Genomic DNA, 16478 nt, shown 5'->3' with positions numbered 1-16478 from the left:
GCGCGACAGCCCCGCCGCGCCGCCATGATGGGGAGGTCCGGGGCGCCCCCCTCCCCCCGCCGCCCCGTGGTGGGGGGGGCGGCCAGCGGGCTCGCCGCCATGTTGGGAGTGGCCAAGCGGGTCACCCTTAAAGGGCCCGCACGGCCTGAGTCCAGGGAGAGACCCCGTTACCATGACAACACCCTTGTCGTCCCACCCCCCCAATGGCTCCTCATCACCCCACTGGTACTTCCAATGGTAGACTCGCTAAAAGCTCTAAAAGAGTGGGGAGGGGGCAGAGAAGTTCCCCCACGCATCATTGATGGGTCATTGATAGGTCTTTGAAAACTCCACCCAGCCAATTTTTAGCCTTTTGTCCCCTGCCTCCCATCAGCTACCTTCCAACCACAAGCTCACTCCCTCCTTCCCAATCATCCACACTGGACTTCAGCACCTCCATGCCCCTAGAGTTGCCCTAGGTCTTCAGTCCTAAGTCACCTTCTCCACCCAGTTCCCAGGACCACAGCTTCCAGGACTACCCCATCAGACACACATCATGGCCTGTTGTCTTGTCTTATCCACCATGTATCCAGATATCTAACCACCTAGCCATCTCATCCACTTGCTCCATCTATCAATCACTCATCTACCTATCCAATCAACTAATGACCTATCCACCCACCCCTCCAACCATCTATTAATTCACCCAAACACCCACTCAACCCACCCATTCACTTCCCATCTACCCACCCATTCATCCAGCACTCAAGCAAATACTCATTTATCCACATAACCAAGCAAGTACCCAACCATCCCCACATACAACTTTCCTCCCAGCCCCCCAAATATCCATCCACCAGTTGGCCTGTTGATTTGGCCCCTCCACTAGCATGTAAGTTCCATGAGGCCAAGAGTCCTGTCTAGTTCATTATTGTTTCTCCACTGCCCAGTTCTCAAGAGTCTCAGGAGACCTCAACATATGTACATATGACATATATAATCACAACATTCAAAACATTTTTTTCTTACTATGAACCAGGCCTTTTCTAGGCAGACATACCCAACCTGGTTAACCAACTACCCAACTACTCACCTACTAGGTCAAACATCCAGCAAATGCTAACCTATCCGTCTGCCATTTGCTCCACCCACTGTACCCCTCACCCATCCACTCACCCATGATTCGAATGACTCGTTTACCCAATCATTCATACACAGTATCCAACCATCTCCACACCTGACCCCCTTCCTTTATCTGCCTCCCAGACCCATGGCCTCCATGACATGAGGAGGGCCTGAGAAGATGCTCTCACTGTGGGATTGGGAGGTTGCCAGGGTTGGAATTCATGCTTCATTGAGAAGCAGGTGCTGCCTATGACAATGGTGAATACCTTTTATCGAATGCCTTTATGTGTCCTCTCACTGTGTAGGGAACTTTACGTCCATTTCACAGAGAAGAAAACGGGCTTTTAAGAGAATGAAGGTCTAAGGTCACACAGCTGGTGAGAACTTATGTATATGGCCCTCTCCATGAGACTTCTAATTAGGGGAGAATTTGGGAGAGATGAATAGGGCTTGGGGGGGGGGGGGCAAATGCCTTAGAATTGGCAATTCTTAGTGGGCAAAGAAACCAACAATTTTACTGAAATCAAGATTTTACTGGGCAACTTCATACTGCCAGAGGGGTTGGGACCAGCAGCTCCACTCCCCATTGTAGGCCAAGTAGGGCTAAGGCAAGGTCAGACACCCTCCCCCCAAGATGACTATCTCTCTGCTCCCAGACCACGTGTGGTGAGGCAGGATGGGCAGCTCAGGTGGTGTCTCCATTGAGGCAGGGTGCTTTGAGGGGCTGGGGTTGACTCCGAGACCCCCACGTCCTTGGAGAAAGCTGCAGGCTCTGGACAGCATCCCTCAGCTGAGCCTGAGTTCTCTCCATCTCATTTAGGCGGTGTTCCTGGGGAGGCAGTGGCGATGGGGCTCAGAACCCAGGAGAGGGCTGCACCCCAACCCTCGCTCCTCCACCGCCCAGACCTGTCCCAGGGCTCAGACGGCAGTCTCACCAGGCTTTTCAGACTGTGCCCTTCATAGATTGGAAGGTTGTGCTTTGAATCAAACTCTGAGCTCCTGTGGGGGTCGGGGGATGGGGGCGAAGGTCAGAGGCTAAGGAGTCCCTTCCAGCTCCTGGTTGGAGTGCCAGGGATTCAGGGGGCGGAGCTTGGCGTGGAGGCGGAGCTTGTTAGACTGAAGGGCGGGGCCTAAATATGCTTGAAGAAGGGTCGGACCAGAAACTGGAATAGTTGGAATGATAGGACCTATCAATCATCCCTTGGAGGCGGGGCTTGGCCAGTCCTGAGTGGGGTCGTGACTGGGCTTGAGGGAGTGCCCAGGCTGAGATATCTCAGTGCCTGGCCCAGCCAGGTTGGGAGGGGCTGATGGAGGGGTGGGGCCTGAATGAGAGAATCTGCCAGGGTCCTAGGCCGACCTTCGGGGGGTGGGTCCACCTAGGGGCGGGGCTCGCCAAGAGGGGCCCGCGCAGATTTTATTAGGGCGGGGCCGGCGTGGGGCTTGGTCGTGCCAGGCGTGGTTTGGGGAGGGCCTGGTCAGATCTAATTGGATCGGGCCCACCTAGGGGCGGAGCTAATGGAGAGGGCTGGGCTCACCCAGCACAGAGCCTGGAGTCCAGATCCTGCAGCTGGCCTCGCAGCTGCTCCTGCTGCTCGGTCAAGGCCCGGATGTGGGTGCTCAGCGACTCCACGAGGCGGGACAGCACTTTCTGCTCCTCACGCAGAGCGGCCACCTCGCACTGCAGCTCTGCCAACTGTGGTGGGAGAGCAGCTGTAATCTGACCCGTCGTCCCGCCCCTGTGTCTCCCTGGAGACCCTGACCTTCCAGGCCCAAGCGTTCAGCGTCATCACCGGCCTGCCTAGTTGGGGAACATCCCTCCTGCTATACAGCTGGGGAGACTGAAGCTCAGAGAGGGTCGGGCTAGGCCCGGGGTCACACAGCGCAGCGAGCTTGAACCCAGGCTTGCCTGGCCCTTCAGTCTTCCCCAGTCGCGTCCCCGTCTCCACTCCCCAGGCGGGGACCTGGGCCTGACCTTACCTTGTTCCCAGGTCGGTGCTTGCCCAGTGCCTGGTTTCGGTCTTGCGGCTGGTCTATTTGGCGCTGCCAGGGTACCGACGGCTTCCGAGGCAGCGAGGCGGAGTCCCGGGTCCAAGGCCGGGCGCGGGGCGCCGGGCCCGTGCTCAGGGAGCCTTTGGGTCGCGGCCAGGGCCCCGCAGATTGGCGGCGGCGGGCAGGACGCCGGGTCGGGACACTCTGCGTGCGCTGCACCGGCCGGGGCCGCCGCAGGGGCCGCTCTTCGTCCGGCTGTGGCCGGGCCCAACTCTCTGAGCGGCGAACGCTGCGCAGAGACTGGCTCTTGGAGATGAGAGGGGTGTGCTTGGGGAGGTCCCGGGGGGCCAGGAAGCCGGGCTTCTCCCCTACGGAAAGGCTAGGGGTGGGATGGAGGATCTCAGACCCTCTACTGGCCCCTGAGACGACTCCATCCCTACCTGACCAGAAGCGACCTCACCCCCAGGTGAACTTGTCCTTTTTTTTTTTTTTTTTTTTAGACAAGGTCTTGCTCTGTCACCCAGGCTGGAGTGCAGTGGCTCCATCATAGCTCACTGCAGACTTGAATTCCGGAGCTCAAGCTATTTTCCAGCCTCAGCCTCCCAAATAACTAGGACTGCCAGCGCATGCCACTACACCTGGGTATTTTTTTTTTTTTTTGGTAGAAATGGGGGTCTCCCTATGTTGCCCAGGCTTGTCTTAAGTTCTTGGGACTCAAGTGATCTTCCTGCCTCAGCCTCCCAAAGTGCTGGGATTACAGGCATGAGCCACTGAGCCTGGCTCCTGTTCTTGACTTCTAATACTGTCCTCTCTATGACCCTTGACATCACTCCACCCTAACCTCTCCTCTCATCTCCGACCTCAAACACACTGTGACCTTTGACCTGACCCTTTCTATAACCTGTGATTCCAGTCTGACCCTGGGCTTGACCTCTGCTCACAATGATCCATCTTCACCTCTGACCCCTGTCTGAGCCCTGCTCCTTCCTGTTCCCACCCATCAGACTCCAGACCAGACTTGAGGTTACCTGGAGTGGACCTGGGCCGGGGGCAGTGGGAGACGCATTGGCACTGATACAAGCACAGGCTGGCCCTCCTCGATGGCTTGCAGGATGGTGGGCAGCGGTTCCAGGGAGTCTCGGGTTGTCTGGTGAGGCATGCAGGACAGAGACTGAGCAAAATCTATGTGGTCAGAGTCTCCCAAGCCTTCTTGCCTCCCTACTCTGGGTTCAGGCCATACCTGGTCAAGCTCAGCAAAGATTGTACAGAGCTGGGCATGCAGGACAGCCAACTGGAGGGCCAGGTCACCGCTACCCTGGTAACCACTGGGTGCAGCATCCACATCCACCATGGCCACCTGGTCCAGGAAGCGTTGCATGGCTGGTCCATGTTCCTCCAGGAAGCTATTCATGAAGCCCATGTAGGCCTCCTTCTCACCGAACCTGGATCAGGGCCAGGCTGGGTGGTTCAGGTCAGGCACCTGCCACCCCCACACTCCCAGCATGGTCCCCCTCACCCCTAGCTTCCCAGTACTTACGGGGCACGGTTGGCGAGGTTCTGGATGACCTTGGCAATCAGTGTGAGGGTGCGGGCTGGGCCGGGTGCTGGATGCTCTGGTGCTAAACCAAAGAGGCTGGGTGCCAGGATGGCGGGGCACAGGAGCCGCAGGAAAAGGGAGGCGCACACCAGTCGGGGGCCCAGCACCTCAGAGCCACGTTCTTTGCATGCTTCTCGCCAGCTTGAGAACACGATGCCCAGCTCCGCAGGGAACCAGCTGGTACAGAAGAGGCAATGAATGGTCAGAGGGGGAGGCTATGGGCATAAAGGTTAAAGTCATAAGGTTGGGAGTCCCAGAAGCATTGCATGACTAGTCCATGATCCTCCAGAAAGCTATTCATGAAGCCCATGTGGGCCTCCTTCTCACTGAACCTGGGGTCTGGGCTCCAGGATTGGGAATATCTGAGATAACAATGCTTGGGGTTATGAGTCAGCATGGAGCCATGGCTTATGTGTAGCTATGGCAATCGCTGGGGATAATACTCTTATAGTTGGGGATACAAGGTCACATGAAGACAGAGGTTATGAGCTTGGATGTACTTATAATTAGACACGAGATTGGAGAGCCAGAGTACAAGATATAAAGTAGGATTGGGGCTCCGGAAGTCACCTAGGGTCAGAAGTCACTTGATTGAAGTCAGGGATTAGGTATGCAGGTTAACCTGGGTCAGAGTCAAGGGATTGGAATCCCAGGTCTCCTGTGATCAGTTGCATGGGATTTGAGGTGGAGGGTCACTTAAAGCCAGGGATCATGGACTTGGGGCATCATCTGGAAGCAGAGGTCATAGGATTGAGATTCTATGTTAACTGGAGCCAGTGGCATGGAATTGGGTGTATGGAATCACCTGTAGTTACAGGACAAGGAATTGGGTCTCGGGTTACTTGGGGTCAGTGGTGATAGGGTTGCATGGTGATAGGGTTGCCAGATGTAGTAAATGAAACTTCAGGACATCCAGTTAAACATGAATTTCAGATAACGGAGTGATTTTTATTTACATTTTTCCTTTTATTTGGGACAGGGTCTCACTCTGTCAACCAGGCTGGAGTGCTGTGGCATGATCATAGCTCACTGCAGCCTTGAATCCTGTGCTCAAGTGATCCTCCAGCCTCGGCTGGGAATACAGGTGCATGCCACCATGCCTAGCTCATTTTTAAAAAGCTTTTTGGAGCAATAGAGTCTTGCTATGTTGCCCAGACTGGTCTTGAACGTCTGCGCCTGGGCTCAAGCAATCCTCTTGTCTCGGCCTCCCAAAGCGTTGGAATTACGGGCGTGAGCCACCATGCCTGGCTCAAATGAGTAATTTTTTGGTATAAGCATGGTCCCAATAATTGCATCAAATTTAACTGAGTGTCTCCTGTATTTTATCTGGCAACCCTAAACTGGAGGTTGGGGCTAGCATGGTAAGCGGGGGTGGACTAAGGGGCTGGGGCCCTGATTCTCACTCGTAGGAATGGATAATGGTTTCGAAGACCTCCTCGCAGCTGTTCCGAAGTCTGGCCTGGTGCTCTGGCAGCTCCGAGGCTGGACACTTGCTGGGGTCCACTTCACAGTCCTCAGTGGAAGCACAGAGACGCCGCACAATCTGTCCTGCAGCCCAGCACAGCCGGATAGGGGCTGGGACCATGACCACCCAAACCCGCCACACCCATCCTCCAACCTTGTCTTCAGATTATTCCGGAGGCACCCGACATCTTGGGGAGCTCCCAGTTGTCCCCAGGATCCTAGCACCCCCAAAACACCACTCACTACCAGAATCCAGGTTGCTCAAGGACTCCTAGAACTTCACCCAGGTCCCCTAGCTCACCAGCAGGCCACTGACGCGGACTCTTCCCCCAGCTCACCCAGGGTCTCCTGGAGGTAATCCTGTGCCACGAGCTTCATGTACTCATCGATAGCCTTGGTGGCCAACGTGTTTTCCCGGAACAGCAACACCTCACGGCCTCCACAGCGCGCCAGCTCCGCAGTGCCCAGGTCAGTCACCAGCGCCTAGGAAGGGCAGGGGGTCAGGTTGCACTGGATGCAGACTAAGTCCAAGGGAATTCGGATCCTTGGCTCGTCCCTCACACCAGAGGCACAGGCCCCGCCCCTCGTAGCTGATGCTTAGGCCCAGTCTTTACTGCTGGGGTTCATAACCGAGGCCAGAACTTCTAATCCTCACAGCAGAAATTTAAACCTTTTAGCGCTGGGGTTCAACCTGGGCCCCGCCCCTCGTGCGTGATGCTCAGGCCCCTCTCGCAGCTGAAGCTTAGGCTCCGCCCTTCAAGGTGTCTCACCCGTTATGAATGATAATTAGGCCCCGCCCCTCACAGCTGAAGCTCAGACCCAGTCCTTCAAAGTGCCCCGCCCCTTACAGGTACAGCTCAGACTCCGCCCCTCACAGCTGACGCTCAGGTCCTGCCCTTCAAGGTGCCCCGCTCCTTACAGGTGACATTTGGACCACGCCCCTCACAGCTGACGCTCAGGTCCCGCCCTTCAAGGTGTCTTGCCTCTTACAGGTGCAACTCAGGTCCTGTGCCCCAATTACCGCCCGAAGCGCGTTATCGGTCTACCCCGGGTCGCCCGGGTCCGCGCTGTCGCGGTGCCGCACCTGTGCCCGGCCGGTGGCCCGCAGCACGCGCACCATGGCTGCCGCCAGCTCCTCCTTGGCCTGCGCAGGCAGCGCGGGCTCCAGGGCCCCGCAGAGGCGCGCGTAGTGGAAGGTGAGGAACTCAGCCAGCTCCTTGTAGCGCTCGGACGGCAGCACACGCAGGCGACGCGCCCGAATCCGCGCCCGCAGCGCTGCGCCCGCCGGCGCCCGGAGCAGCGGAAACCAGCGCTCCAGGCCGGCGGCTGGCGCGCGTGGGGCGCCCAGCTCCTCCAGCGACAGGGCCACGCGGCCCAGCACCGCGCTTCCCGGGCCCAAGCCGCGCAGCCTCAGCGACAGGCGACGTGCCGGTGGCAGCGCCTCGAAGTGAAAGCGCTCGGCCCAGAAGAGCTGGCCTGGGCCGGCCCGAGGCGCCGTGCGTGCCAGCAGCGCGCCATCCAGCCACAGCTCGGCGCGCACGCCGGGTGCCCCCGCCGCTGCCCGGGGAAGCCCCTTCGCCTCGTGCACCCACACGCTCAGCCATGTCTCTTCCCGCTCCACGTTGTCCTGCAGATGGGAGTGGGATGGGGGAAGCGTTTTGATTTGTTGGCACCCCAAACAGGGCACTGCAAGTGAAGCGCCAAGCCTCAAACCTAGTGCGCCGGGTCCCTAGTGAGATTGCTGGGCCGTTGGGGAAAGAAATGGGAGTCCGGAGGTGGCTACGCGGAAGTTTTCTAAAGCTTTTCTGGGCTCTCCGGGAGAGTTCGGGGCTCCAGGGCATAGAAGAGTAGTACCGTAGTGAAGACTTCGCGATTACTTGGTAGGCAGGGCTTTGGGTGCATATGGGGTCGAGAGTGGACAGAAGGGGCGGGTCTGATATTCCCGGGGCTGGTAATAGGTGGAAAGGGAGTCTTGGAGCCTTTGCAACGATGCAGGCCGGGCAGGTGCGTTGAGAGAGCTGGCTTTGGGTAGAGTGGAAGGGGCGGGCCAGGCCTGTGGGCGGGGTCTCCGTGTCCCGCTTTATTGAGGGCAATGACCTGGGTGGGCTGGAATTGGCGACGAAGGTCCTCGATCCAGCGGTCTCTCTCAGCGGCCGAGCGACAAGAGAAGCAGCGGCTTCCGCCCGTCCACGTTACCTGTTGGGATGGAGACTCCAACAGTGTGCGATCCAGGCCAAGGGTGAAGCCAAGGGGTAGGAGGTGGGACTGAGGTGGAACCGAGGTGGATTGTCTGCACTTACCTGAAAGCAATGGGGCTCCCCCAAGAGGCTGGGGTGCAGTGGCCAGACCCGCACATCCCGCTCGGCGCCCAGGTCCAGTTCAGAGAGTGTGGCCAGCGACTCCCTAGAGCCCAGAGCACTGGGGGGCCTGGGAAGGGGGCGGGGGAGCACACGGTCATTCCTGCCTCTTCCCATTCCCCATAGCCTGAAGGGTAGAGGAAGGCCAGGAAGGACTTCAACCCAATTTGGATCCCTTTTCTACCCTGTGCCCCCTCCCCATGGCACCTCCTTACTTTTAGCATAAACTCAACTCCTGGTGACCTATATGACCAAGTAGAGTCCAGATGTTGTTACGTCATCTCCCTCCACCTAATCCATCACTATCTGAGCTCCAACCTCCCTGGCCTTGTTTTATTTTATCCTATTTATTTATTTATTTATTTAAGGCAGAGTCTTGTTTAGTGCAGTGGCTGGATCTCGGCTCACTGCAACCTCCGCCTTCCAGGTTCAAGCGATTTCCTGCCTCAGCCTTCCAAGTAACTGGGATTACAGGTGCCCACCACCATGCCTGGCTAATTTTCTAATTTTTTTGTTTTTAGTAGAGATGGGGTTTCACCACGTTGGCCAGTCTGGTCTTGAAATCCTGATCCCAAGTAATCCACCCGCCTCAGCCTCACCAAAGTGTGGGAATACAGGCGTGAGTGACCGTGCCCAGTCCTATTTATTTATTTATTGAGACAGAGTCTCACTCTGTTGCCCAGGCAGGAATGCAGTGGCACAATCTTGGCTCACTGCAACCTCCACCTCCCAGATTTAAGCGATTCTCCTGCCTCAGCCTCCTGAGTAACTGGAATTACAGGCGTGTGCCACCATGCCCGGCTAATTTTGTATTTTTAGTAGAAATGGGATTTCACCACATTGCCAGGCTGGTCTTGAACTCCTGACCTCAAATGTTCCACCTGCCTCTGGCTCCCAAAGTGTGGGATTACAGGTGTGAGCCACCGCACCCAGCCCTATTTATTTTTGAGACAGAGTCTTGCTCTGTTGCCCAGGCTGGAGTGCAGTGACATGATCTCTGTGCACTGCAGCCTCAACTTCCCAGGCTCAAGCAATCCTCCCACTCAGCCTCCCCAGTAGCTGGGACTACAGGTGCCCACCACCATGCCTGGCTAATTTTTGTATTTTTTGTAGAAGTGGGGTCTCACTATATTGCCCAGGCTGGTCTTGAACGCCTGAACTCAAGCAGTCTGCCCACTTCGGCCTCCCAAAGTGCTACCCGTGGTCCACTTCACCCAGCCCCCTTGGCCTTGTTTTTAGTTGCTTCTTTCTGCCTCTTGGCCTTTGCACTTGCTGTTACTTCTGCCTGGAATGCTTTTCCCACCCCGCTGTTGGCCTAGTTAACTTCCATCCACTCTTCAGATCTCAGATCAAGGGTCCCTTCCCTAACCCTCCCAGACCAGTTGATTGACTTAGCTCCCATTTTAGAGTTATTGTGTCAGACTTTGCCCGCACCCTGGCTCTGTGCTACGTCATTCAATGTCCCCAGAATCAACTGATGTGGGGCAGAACACAGAGGCTACAGGGGGTGTTTGGTGTAGATTGGAATGATGATGATGATGAGGAGGAGGAGGAGAAGGAGGAAGAGGAGGAAGGGCCAGTGTTGAACCTCAGCCCCTCCAGCCTCTCATACATCCTTACCCATCCCGGGGCTCCGACCTGGCCTTTTTCTTCTCTTTCAGCCTCTTGAGCAACCCCTGTGGGGAAGGGAATGTCAGCTGGACAGAAATCTGTGCTCCTTCTGCAGCTCCTTCCCTCACAAGATATCCCAGAGGATCTGCTGGTCTTGGAGGACCAACACCAAGCTCAGGCTGTATTAGCAGGAATAATAAGAGCAACCAACAGCTCCTAATTCTTTGTTCATTTGTTTTTTTAAGACAGGGTCTTGCACTGTCAGCCAGGCTGGAGTACAGTGGTGCAATCATAGCTCACTGCAGCCTCAAATTCCTGGGCTCAAGTGATTCTCTTGCCTCAGCTGGGACTACAGGTGAATGTTACCATGTAGAATTGGGGACTTGCTATGTTGCCCAGGTTTGTCTTGAGCTCCTGATCTCAAACAATCCTTCTGCTTCAGCCTCTCAAAATGTTGGGATTACAGGTGTGAACCACTGTGCCTGGCCCAAACTCCCATTTGTAAAGCATCAATCATATATTCTCGTGCACTATTCATTTATTTATTTAAGACGTGGAGTCTCCCCATGTTGCTTAGGCTGGTCTTGAACTCCTGGCCTCAAGCAGTGTTCTCTGCTCAGCCTCCCGAGTAGCTGGGACTACAGCTGTGCACTGCCCTGCCTCACTCTTGCACTCTCTATTGGCTTCCCATAAACAACCCCTAGAGGAAGGTTATTCCATTAACTCCATTTGACAGACTGGGACTCTGAGGCCCAGAGAGGGTCAGCAACCTGCCCCAGATCACCCAGCAAGAGTGCCCTTTCAGCTGTGAGGGTCCAAGAGTCTTGGCTCTCCCCTCTACCTACTCCCTTCACTGGCTGCCTTACCCGAACGTTGTGGACCTGGTTGGGACCAGCAGTCTCTGGTTCTGTCTTTCCAGGCATCCGATCTGTGGGTAGTTATGGGTGGCAGGTTGGGGGGGTTGGAGTCATCTTAGATTCTGCCCCACTTTTAGAGCCTCCCAAATGCCCCAGGCCTTTCCACTCTTCAAGCTTACCTGGATCCCTGAAGTTCCCCATGGCCACGTGGATGCTGCCCTCGGAGCTAGCACTTCCCACCCGAGGCCTTCGAGGACCCTGTTCTCCCGCAGCAGTGGGTAGTCAGAGAGGGGAGGCAGGCAGGCAGACCGAGGGAGAGGCAGACGCCTTCCCATTATCCTCCCTCCAGCGCCTGCCTCTGTTCTGCCGTCCTCCTTTTTCTTTCTTCCCTCCCCTTGCCCAGGTGCCCCTTCTCACCTCCTCCTCTCCTCCAAGCAGCACCAGCTTCCCATCAAGCAGGGTGAAACCCCCAATGTCCCAGACAGGCACGTCGGGTGTGGGGGCCTCGGGGATCTGTGGGGTAGGGGGCTCTGGCTCTGGCTCTGGCTCCAGCTCTGGGAAGAAGAGGAGGCACTGGGGGACTTAAGAGGCGTTTTCTCTCCCTCAAGCTACCCTTTCCATTCCCGAAGGCTTATGGTGGGTTCCCTCCTAGGTGTCCCCCGCCCCAGCAGCCGTATCGGACTGTATGACCTTGGGCAAGTTTTCATGTCTGTCTGGGTCTTGTCCCCACTAACCATGGGTAGCAGACACAGCTCACCTACCATGTGCCCAGTACCCTGTATACCACTCTACACACCTTCTTGCATTGAATCCTCCAAAAGCCATTCAAAGGGCTATGATAACAGGCTCAGAGAGGTTGAGTGACTTGCCCAGGGTCACGCAGTTTGTGAGTGGTTGGGCTGGGCTTCAGTCACAAGCATTCTTCTCTCTCTTTTTTTTTTTCTTTGCATTCTTCTCTTAACCAAGACAACATGTAGGTCCGAGAGGTTAAAAAACAGGACAGAGTCTGGGCACGGTGGCTCATGCCTGTAATCCCAACATTTGGGAAGCCGAGGCGGGGCGGATTGCTTGAGATCTGGAGTTTGAGAACAGCCTGGGCAACATAACAAGACCCTGTCTTTAAAAAATAGCCTGACGCAGCTGGGCTCCGTGGCTCACACCTGTAATCCTAGCACTTTGGGAGGCCGAGGGGGGCAGATCACCTGAGGCCAGGAGTTTGAAACTAGCCTGACCAACATGGAGAAACCCCGTCTCTACTAAAAATACAAAATTAGCCGGGCGTGGTGGCACAAGCCTGTAATCCCAGCTACTTGGGAGGCTGAGGCAGGAGAATTGCTTGAACCTGGGAGGCGGAGGTTGCAGTAGCCGAGATAGTGCTATTGCACTCCAGCCTGGGCAACAAGAGCAAAACTCCATCTCAGGCCGGGCGCGGCGGCTCAAGCCTGTAATCCCAGCACTTTGGGAGGCCGATACGGGTGGATCACAAGGTCAGGAGGTCGAGACCATCCTGACTAACACGGTGAAACTACGTCTCTACTAAAAAATACAAAAAACTAGCCGGGCGAGGAGGCGGCACCTGTAGTCCCAGTTACTCGGGAGGCTGAGGCAGGAGAATGGCGGGAACCCGGGAGGCGGAGCTTGCAGTGAGCTGAGATCCGGCCACTGCACTCCAGCCTGGGCGACAGAGCCAGACTCCGTCTCAAAAAAAAACAAAACAAAAAAACCCTGACACTGTGTTGCGTGCCCATATTTCCAGTTACTTGGGAGGCTGAGGTGGGAGGATCACTTGAGCCCCAGAATTCAAGGCAGCAGTGAGCTATGATCATGCAACTGCACTCCAGCCTGGGCGACACAGCAAGACCCTGTCTCTGAAAAACAACAGCAGGCCAGGCGCAGTGGCTCACACCTGTAATCCCAGCACTTTGGGAGGCCGAGGTGGGTGAATCACCAGAGGTCAGGAGTTTGAGATGAGCCTGGCCAACATGGATGGTGAAACCCCGTCTCTACTAAAAATACAAAATTAGCCGGGCGTGGTGGCACAAGCCTGTAATCCCAGCTACTTGGGAGGCTGAGGCAGGAGAATTGCTTGAACCTGGGAGGCGGAGGTTGCAGTAGCCGAGATAGTGCTATTGCACTCCAGCCTGGGCAACAAGAGCAAAACTCCATCTCAGGCCGGGCGCGGCGGCTCAAGCCTGTAATCCCAGCACTTTGGGAGGCCGATACGGGTGGATCACAAGGTCAGGAGGTCGAGACCATCCTGACTAACACGGTGAAACTACGTCTCTACTAAAAAATACAAAAAACTAGCCGGGCGAGGAGGCGGCACCTGTAGTCCCAGTTACTCGGGAGGCTGAGGCAGGAGAATGGCGGGAACCCGGGAGGCGGAGCTTGCAGTGAGCTGAGATCCGGCCACTGCACTCCAGCCTGGGCGACAGAGCCAGACTCCGTCTCAAAAAAAAACAAAACAAAAAAACCCTGACACTGTGTTGCGTGCCCATATTTCCAGTTACTTGGGAGGCTGAGGTGGGAGGATCACTTGAGCCCCAGAATTCAAGGCAGCAGTGAGCTATGATCATGCAACTGCACTCCAGCCTGGGGCGACACAGCAAGACCCTGTCTCTGAAAAACAACAGCAGGCCAGGCGCAGTGGCTCACACCTGTAATCCCAGCACTTTGGGAGGCCGAGGTGGGTGAATCACCAGAGGTCAGGAGTTTGAGATGAGCCTGGCCAACATGGATGGTGAAACCCCGTCTCTACTAAAAATACAAAATTAGCTGGGTGTGGTGGTGCACACCTGTAATCCCAGCTACTAGGGAGGCTGAGGCAGGAGAATTGCTTGAACCCGGAGGGCAGAGGTTGCAGTGGAGGTTGCAGTGAGCCGAGATTGCACCACTTCACTCCAGCCTGGGTGAAAGACTGAAACTCTGTCTCAAAAAAACAACAGGCCGGGCACAGTTGCTCATGCCTGTAATCCCAGCATTTTGGGAGGCCGAGGCGGGTGGATCACCTGAGGTCAGGAGTTCGAGACCAGCCTGGCCAACATGGTGAAACCATGTCTCTATAAAAAATACAAAATTAGCCAGGTGTGGTGGTGCATGCTTATAATCCCAGCTACTCGGGAGGCTGAGGCAGGAGAACCTCTTGAACCCGGGAGGCAGAGGCTGCAGTGAGCTGAGATTGCATCACTACACTCCAGCCTGGGTGAGGAAGTGAGACTCTGTCTCAAAACAGAAACAAAAACAAAATGGGAATATAAGCAGTGAGAATTAAATGAGCTTCCAGGAAACAGAAGGGCTGATTTAGCCCTCCCAGACTGCCTGTCTGTTCCCTCGTTTTTACCACCAGGAGCAATAAATGATAACTCCCGCTTATTAACGGATCACTTAAAATATGCTGGGCCCTAGCCTAGTGTTACATTCCTGAGCCCTAATTCTTGTGATATCCATTACTTTTCTAGATCCCCCTGTGTGACACTTAGCACCATCTCTCTTTTTTTTTTTTTCCTTTGAGATGGAGTCTCACTCTGTTGCCCAGGTTGGAGTGCAGTGGCGCAATCTTGGCTCATTGCAACCTCTGCCTCCTGGGTTCAAGCTATTATCCTGCCTCAGCCTCCTGAGTAACTGGGAGTATAGGCATGTGCTACCATGCCCAGATCCTTTTTTTTTTTTTTTTTGGATTTTTAGTAGAGACAGGGTTTTGCCATGTTGGCCAGGCTGGTCTCGAACTCCTGAGCTCAGGTGATCCATCCGCCTTGGCCTCCCAAAGTGCTGGGATTACAGGCGTGAGCCACCATGCTGGTCCATCTGTCATTTTCTTATTCATGTATTTTCAGTCAATTCCACTACACTGTGAGCTCCATGCGGCAGGGAGTGTCATCTGTCTCTTTCACTAGTGTATCCTCAGTGCCTAAATCAGGACCTGGCACATACAATAGAAGCTCAACATCACACCTGCAATCCCAGCACTTTGGGAGGCCCAGGCGGGCGGAGCACAAGGTCAGGAAATCAAGACCATCCTGGCTAACATGGTGAAACCCCGTCTCTACTAAAAATACAAAAAATTAGCCAGGCGTGGTGGCAGGCGCCTGTAGTCCCAGCTACTCAGGAGGCTGAGGCAGGAGAATGGCGTGAACTCGGGAGGCGGAGCTTGCAGTGAGCGGAGATTGCACCACTGCACTCCAGCCTAGGCGACAGAGTGAGACTCCATCTCAAAAAAAAAAAAAAAAAAAAAAAAAAAAAAAGAAGCTCAACAAACCTCTGCTTGAATAAATAAATGAATATGAGCAAATAAAATGATGTACTCTCCAAAATGGAGATCATTATTCTCATTGAACTGATGGAGAAGCTGAGGCTTAAGGGCTCAGAACAAAGACACGGAAGCTAGAAGGTAGAAGAGCAGGAGGCAGGCTGAGGATGGATATCCAGGTAGGAAAGGATGGGTTTGAGCCATTGAAGGAGAGACCCACTGGGGCCAAGAGCCATTTAGCCTCTGGATAATACCACCATGGGTCTACATTCATTGTTTCTTCCTCAGATGGACCCTCTGCCCACAGGACCCTGGCAACTCCTCCTACCTTCTTTAGGGGGAAAGAGGGAACAGGGTAGCTGGGCCCCAGCCACTTCCTGCTGGGCTTTCGCACTCCCCACAACTTCCTGTGTCTGTACAGTTGATGCTCCGGAGGCAGACAAAACCCAAGCATCCGGCTTCCCAGCCCGGCCCAAGCTCAGGGTGGGGGAACCATGTACCTGGGGCCTCCTGCTCTGGCTCCGGCTCTGGCTCCGGTGGTGGGTTCTTATGCCTCCCCCAGAGGGCCTTGGAGAGTCGAAGGCGACTGGTCCGTGACTCCTTGGGAGGCGCAGATAGGACCCGACGGAATATCGAGCGAGGGGCTGGCTGGGTGCTGACCATGGGCTCCTGGTGGCTCAGGGCCCTGCCCCAGCCAGCAAAGCGGCCCCAGCGGAACCCTCCAGCCCCCTTCTCCCCACCGCGCCCTGTGTGCCAGCGGTAGGAAGTCAGCGGAGAGGGGGCTGCGGGCTGGGTTTGGGAGGTCGGGCTTGGCAACGGTGGGTCCATGGTCCGGCGGGGGGGGTCTCCTGGGGGGCGAGAGAATGACAGTTGTGCCCAGTGTCTGTCCACACACTGCCCTCATCTCGGCCCCCTCCCCACCCTCAGCTCTGCCTTCAGGAATCCCCCTGCCCCCACCTCCACTGCCTCCCTTACCTTGGTTTCCTGACCAGAATCAGCAGCCGTCTGCACCCTGCCTGGCTTCCTCCCTCGGAACCCAACTCCACGTGACCCTCTCTGTCCCACCCCACCCCACAGCCAGTCTGGGAGGGCACAGTGGGGGCAGGATGCTGGAGGTTCAGGGGAGGAGAAGAGAGGAGGTGGGTTACTAGGCTTCTAGCAAGAAGGACCCAGACTCCCTCCCTGATGGGGAGGCAGCACTTGCCCCTCTCTCTGAGCCTGGGTTGCCTTCTCTGCAAAATGAGTACAGGCTG

The 16478-nt window shown here is 55.8% G+C and overlaps 1 protein-coding gene across 4 annotated transcripts; it reads right to left on the bottom strand.

Moving 5' to 3' along the window:
* Nucleotides 1-1616: 1616 nt before the first annotated feature.
* RASAL3 (RAS protein activator like 3) lies at nucleotides 1617-16316 on the bottom strand. 4 transcript variants are annotated; one of them, XM_033199224.1, is made up of 18 exons: nucleotides 16201-16316; nucleotides 15726-16073; nucleotides 11397-11533; nucleotides 11159-11237; nucleotides 10989-11050; nucleotides 10132-10187; nucleotides 8455-8581; nucleotides 8252-8350; nucleotides 7239-7781; nucleotides 6493-6637; nucleotides 6094-6238; nucleotides 4631-4867; nucleotides 4334-4535; nucleotides 4122-4240; nucleotides 3082-3472; nucleotides 2640-2797; nucleotides 2040-2103; nucleotides 1621-1933 (listed from the first exon to the last, which is right to left on the bottom strand). In XM_033199224.1, exons 2-18 carry the CDS (start codon nucleotides 16051-16053, stop codon nucleotides 1790-1792), a joined length of 3036 nt encoding a protein of 1011 aa, XP_033055115.1. In that variant the 5' UTR covers nucleotides 16054-16073; nucleotides 16201-16316; the 3' UTR covers nucleotides 1621-1789. The 4 variants fall into 4 exon arrangements, with proteins under 4 accessions (XP_033055118.1, XP_033055115.1, XP_033055117.1 ...); XM_033199226.1 differs by having other exon boundaries at nucleotides 10150-10187; XM_033199227.1 differs by lacking the exon at nucleotides 2040-2103 and having other exon boundaries at nucleotides 1617-1933.
* Nucleotides 16317-16478: the final 162 nt, after the last annotated feature.

This window comes from Trachypithecus francoisi, unplaced genomic scaffold (genome assembly GCF_009764315.1).
Source record: "Trachypithecus francoisi isolate TF-2019V2 unplaced genomic scaffold, Tfra_2.0 Lachesis_group5, whole genome shotgun sequence".
In the NCBI taxonomy this organism is placed as follows: domain Eukaryota; kingdom Metazoa; phylum Chordata; class Mammalia; order Primates; family Cercopithecidae; genus Trachypithecus; species Trachypithecus francoisi.
Note: the sequence above shows the minus strand (reverse complement) of the source record. Positions and strands in the feature narration are given on the sequence as shown.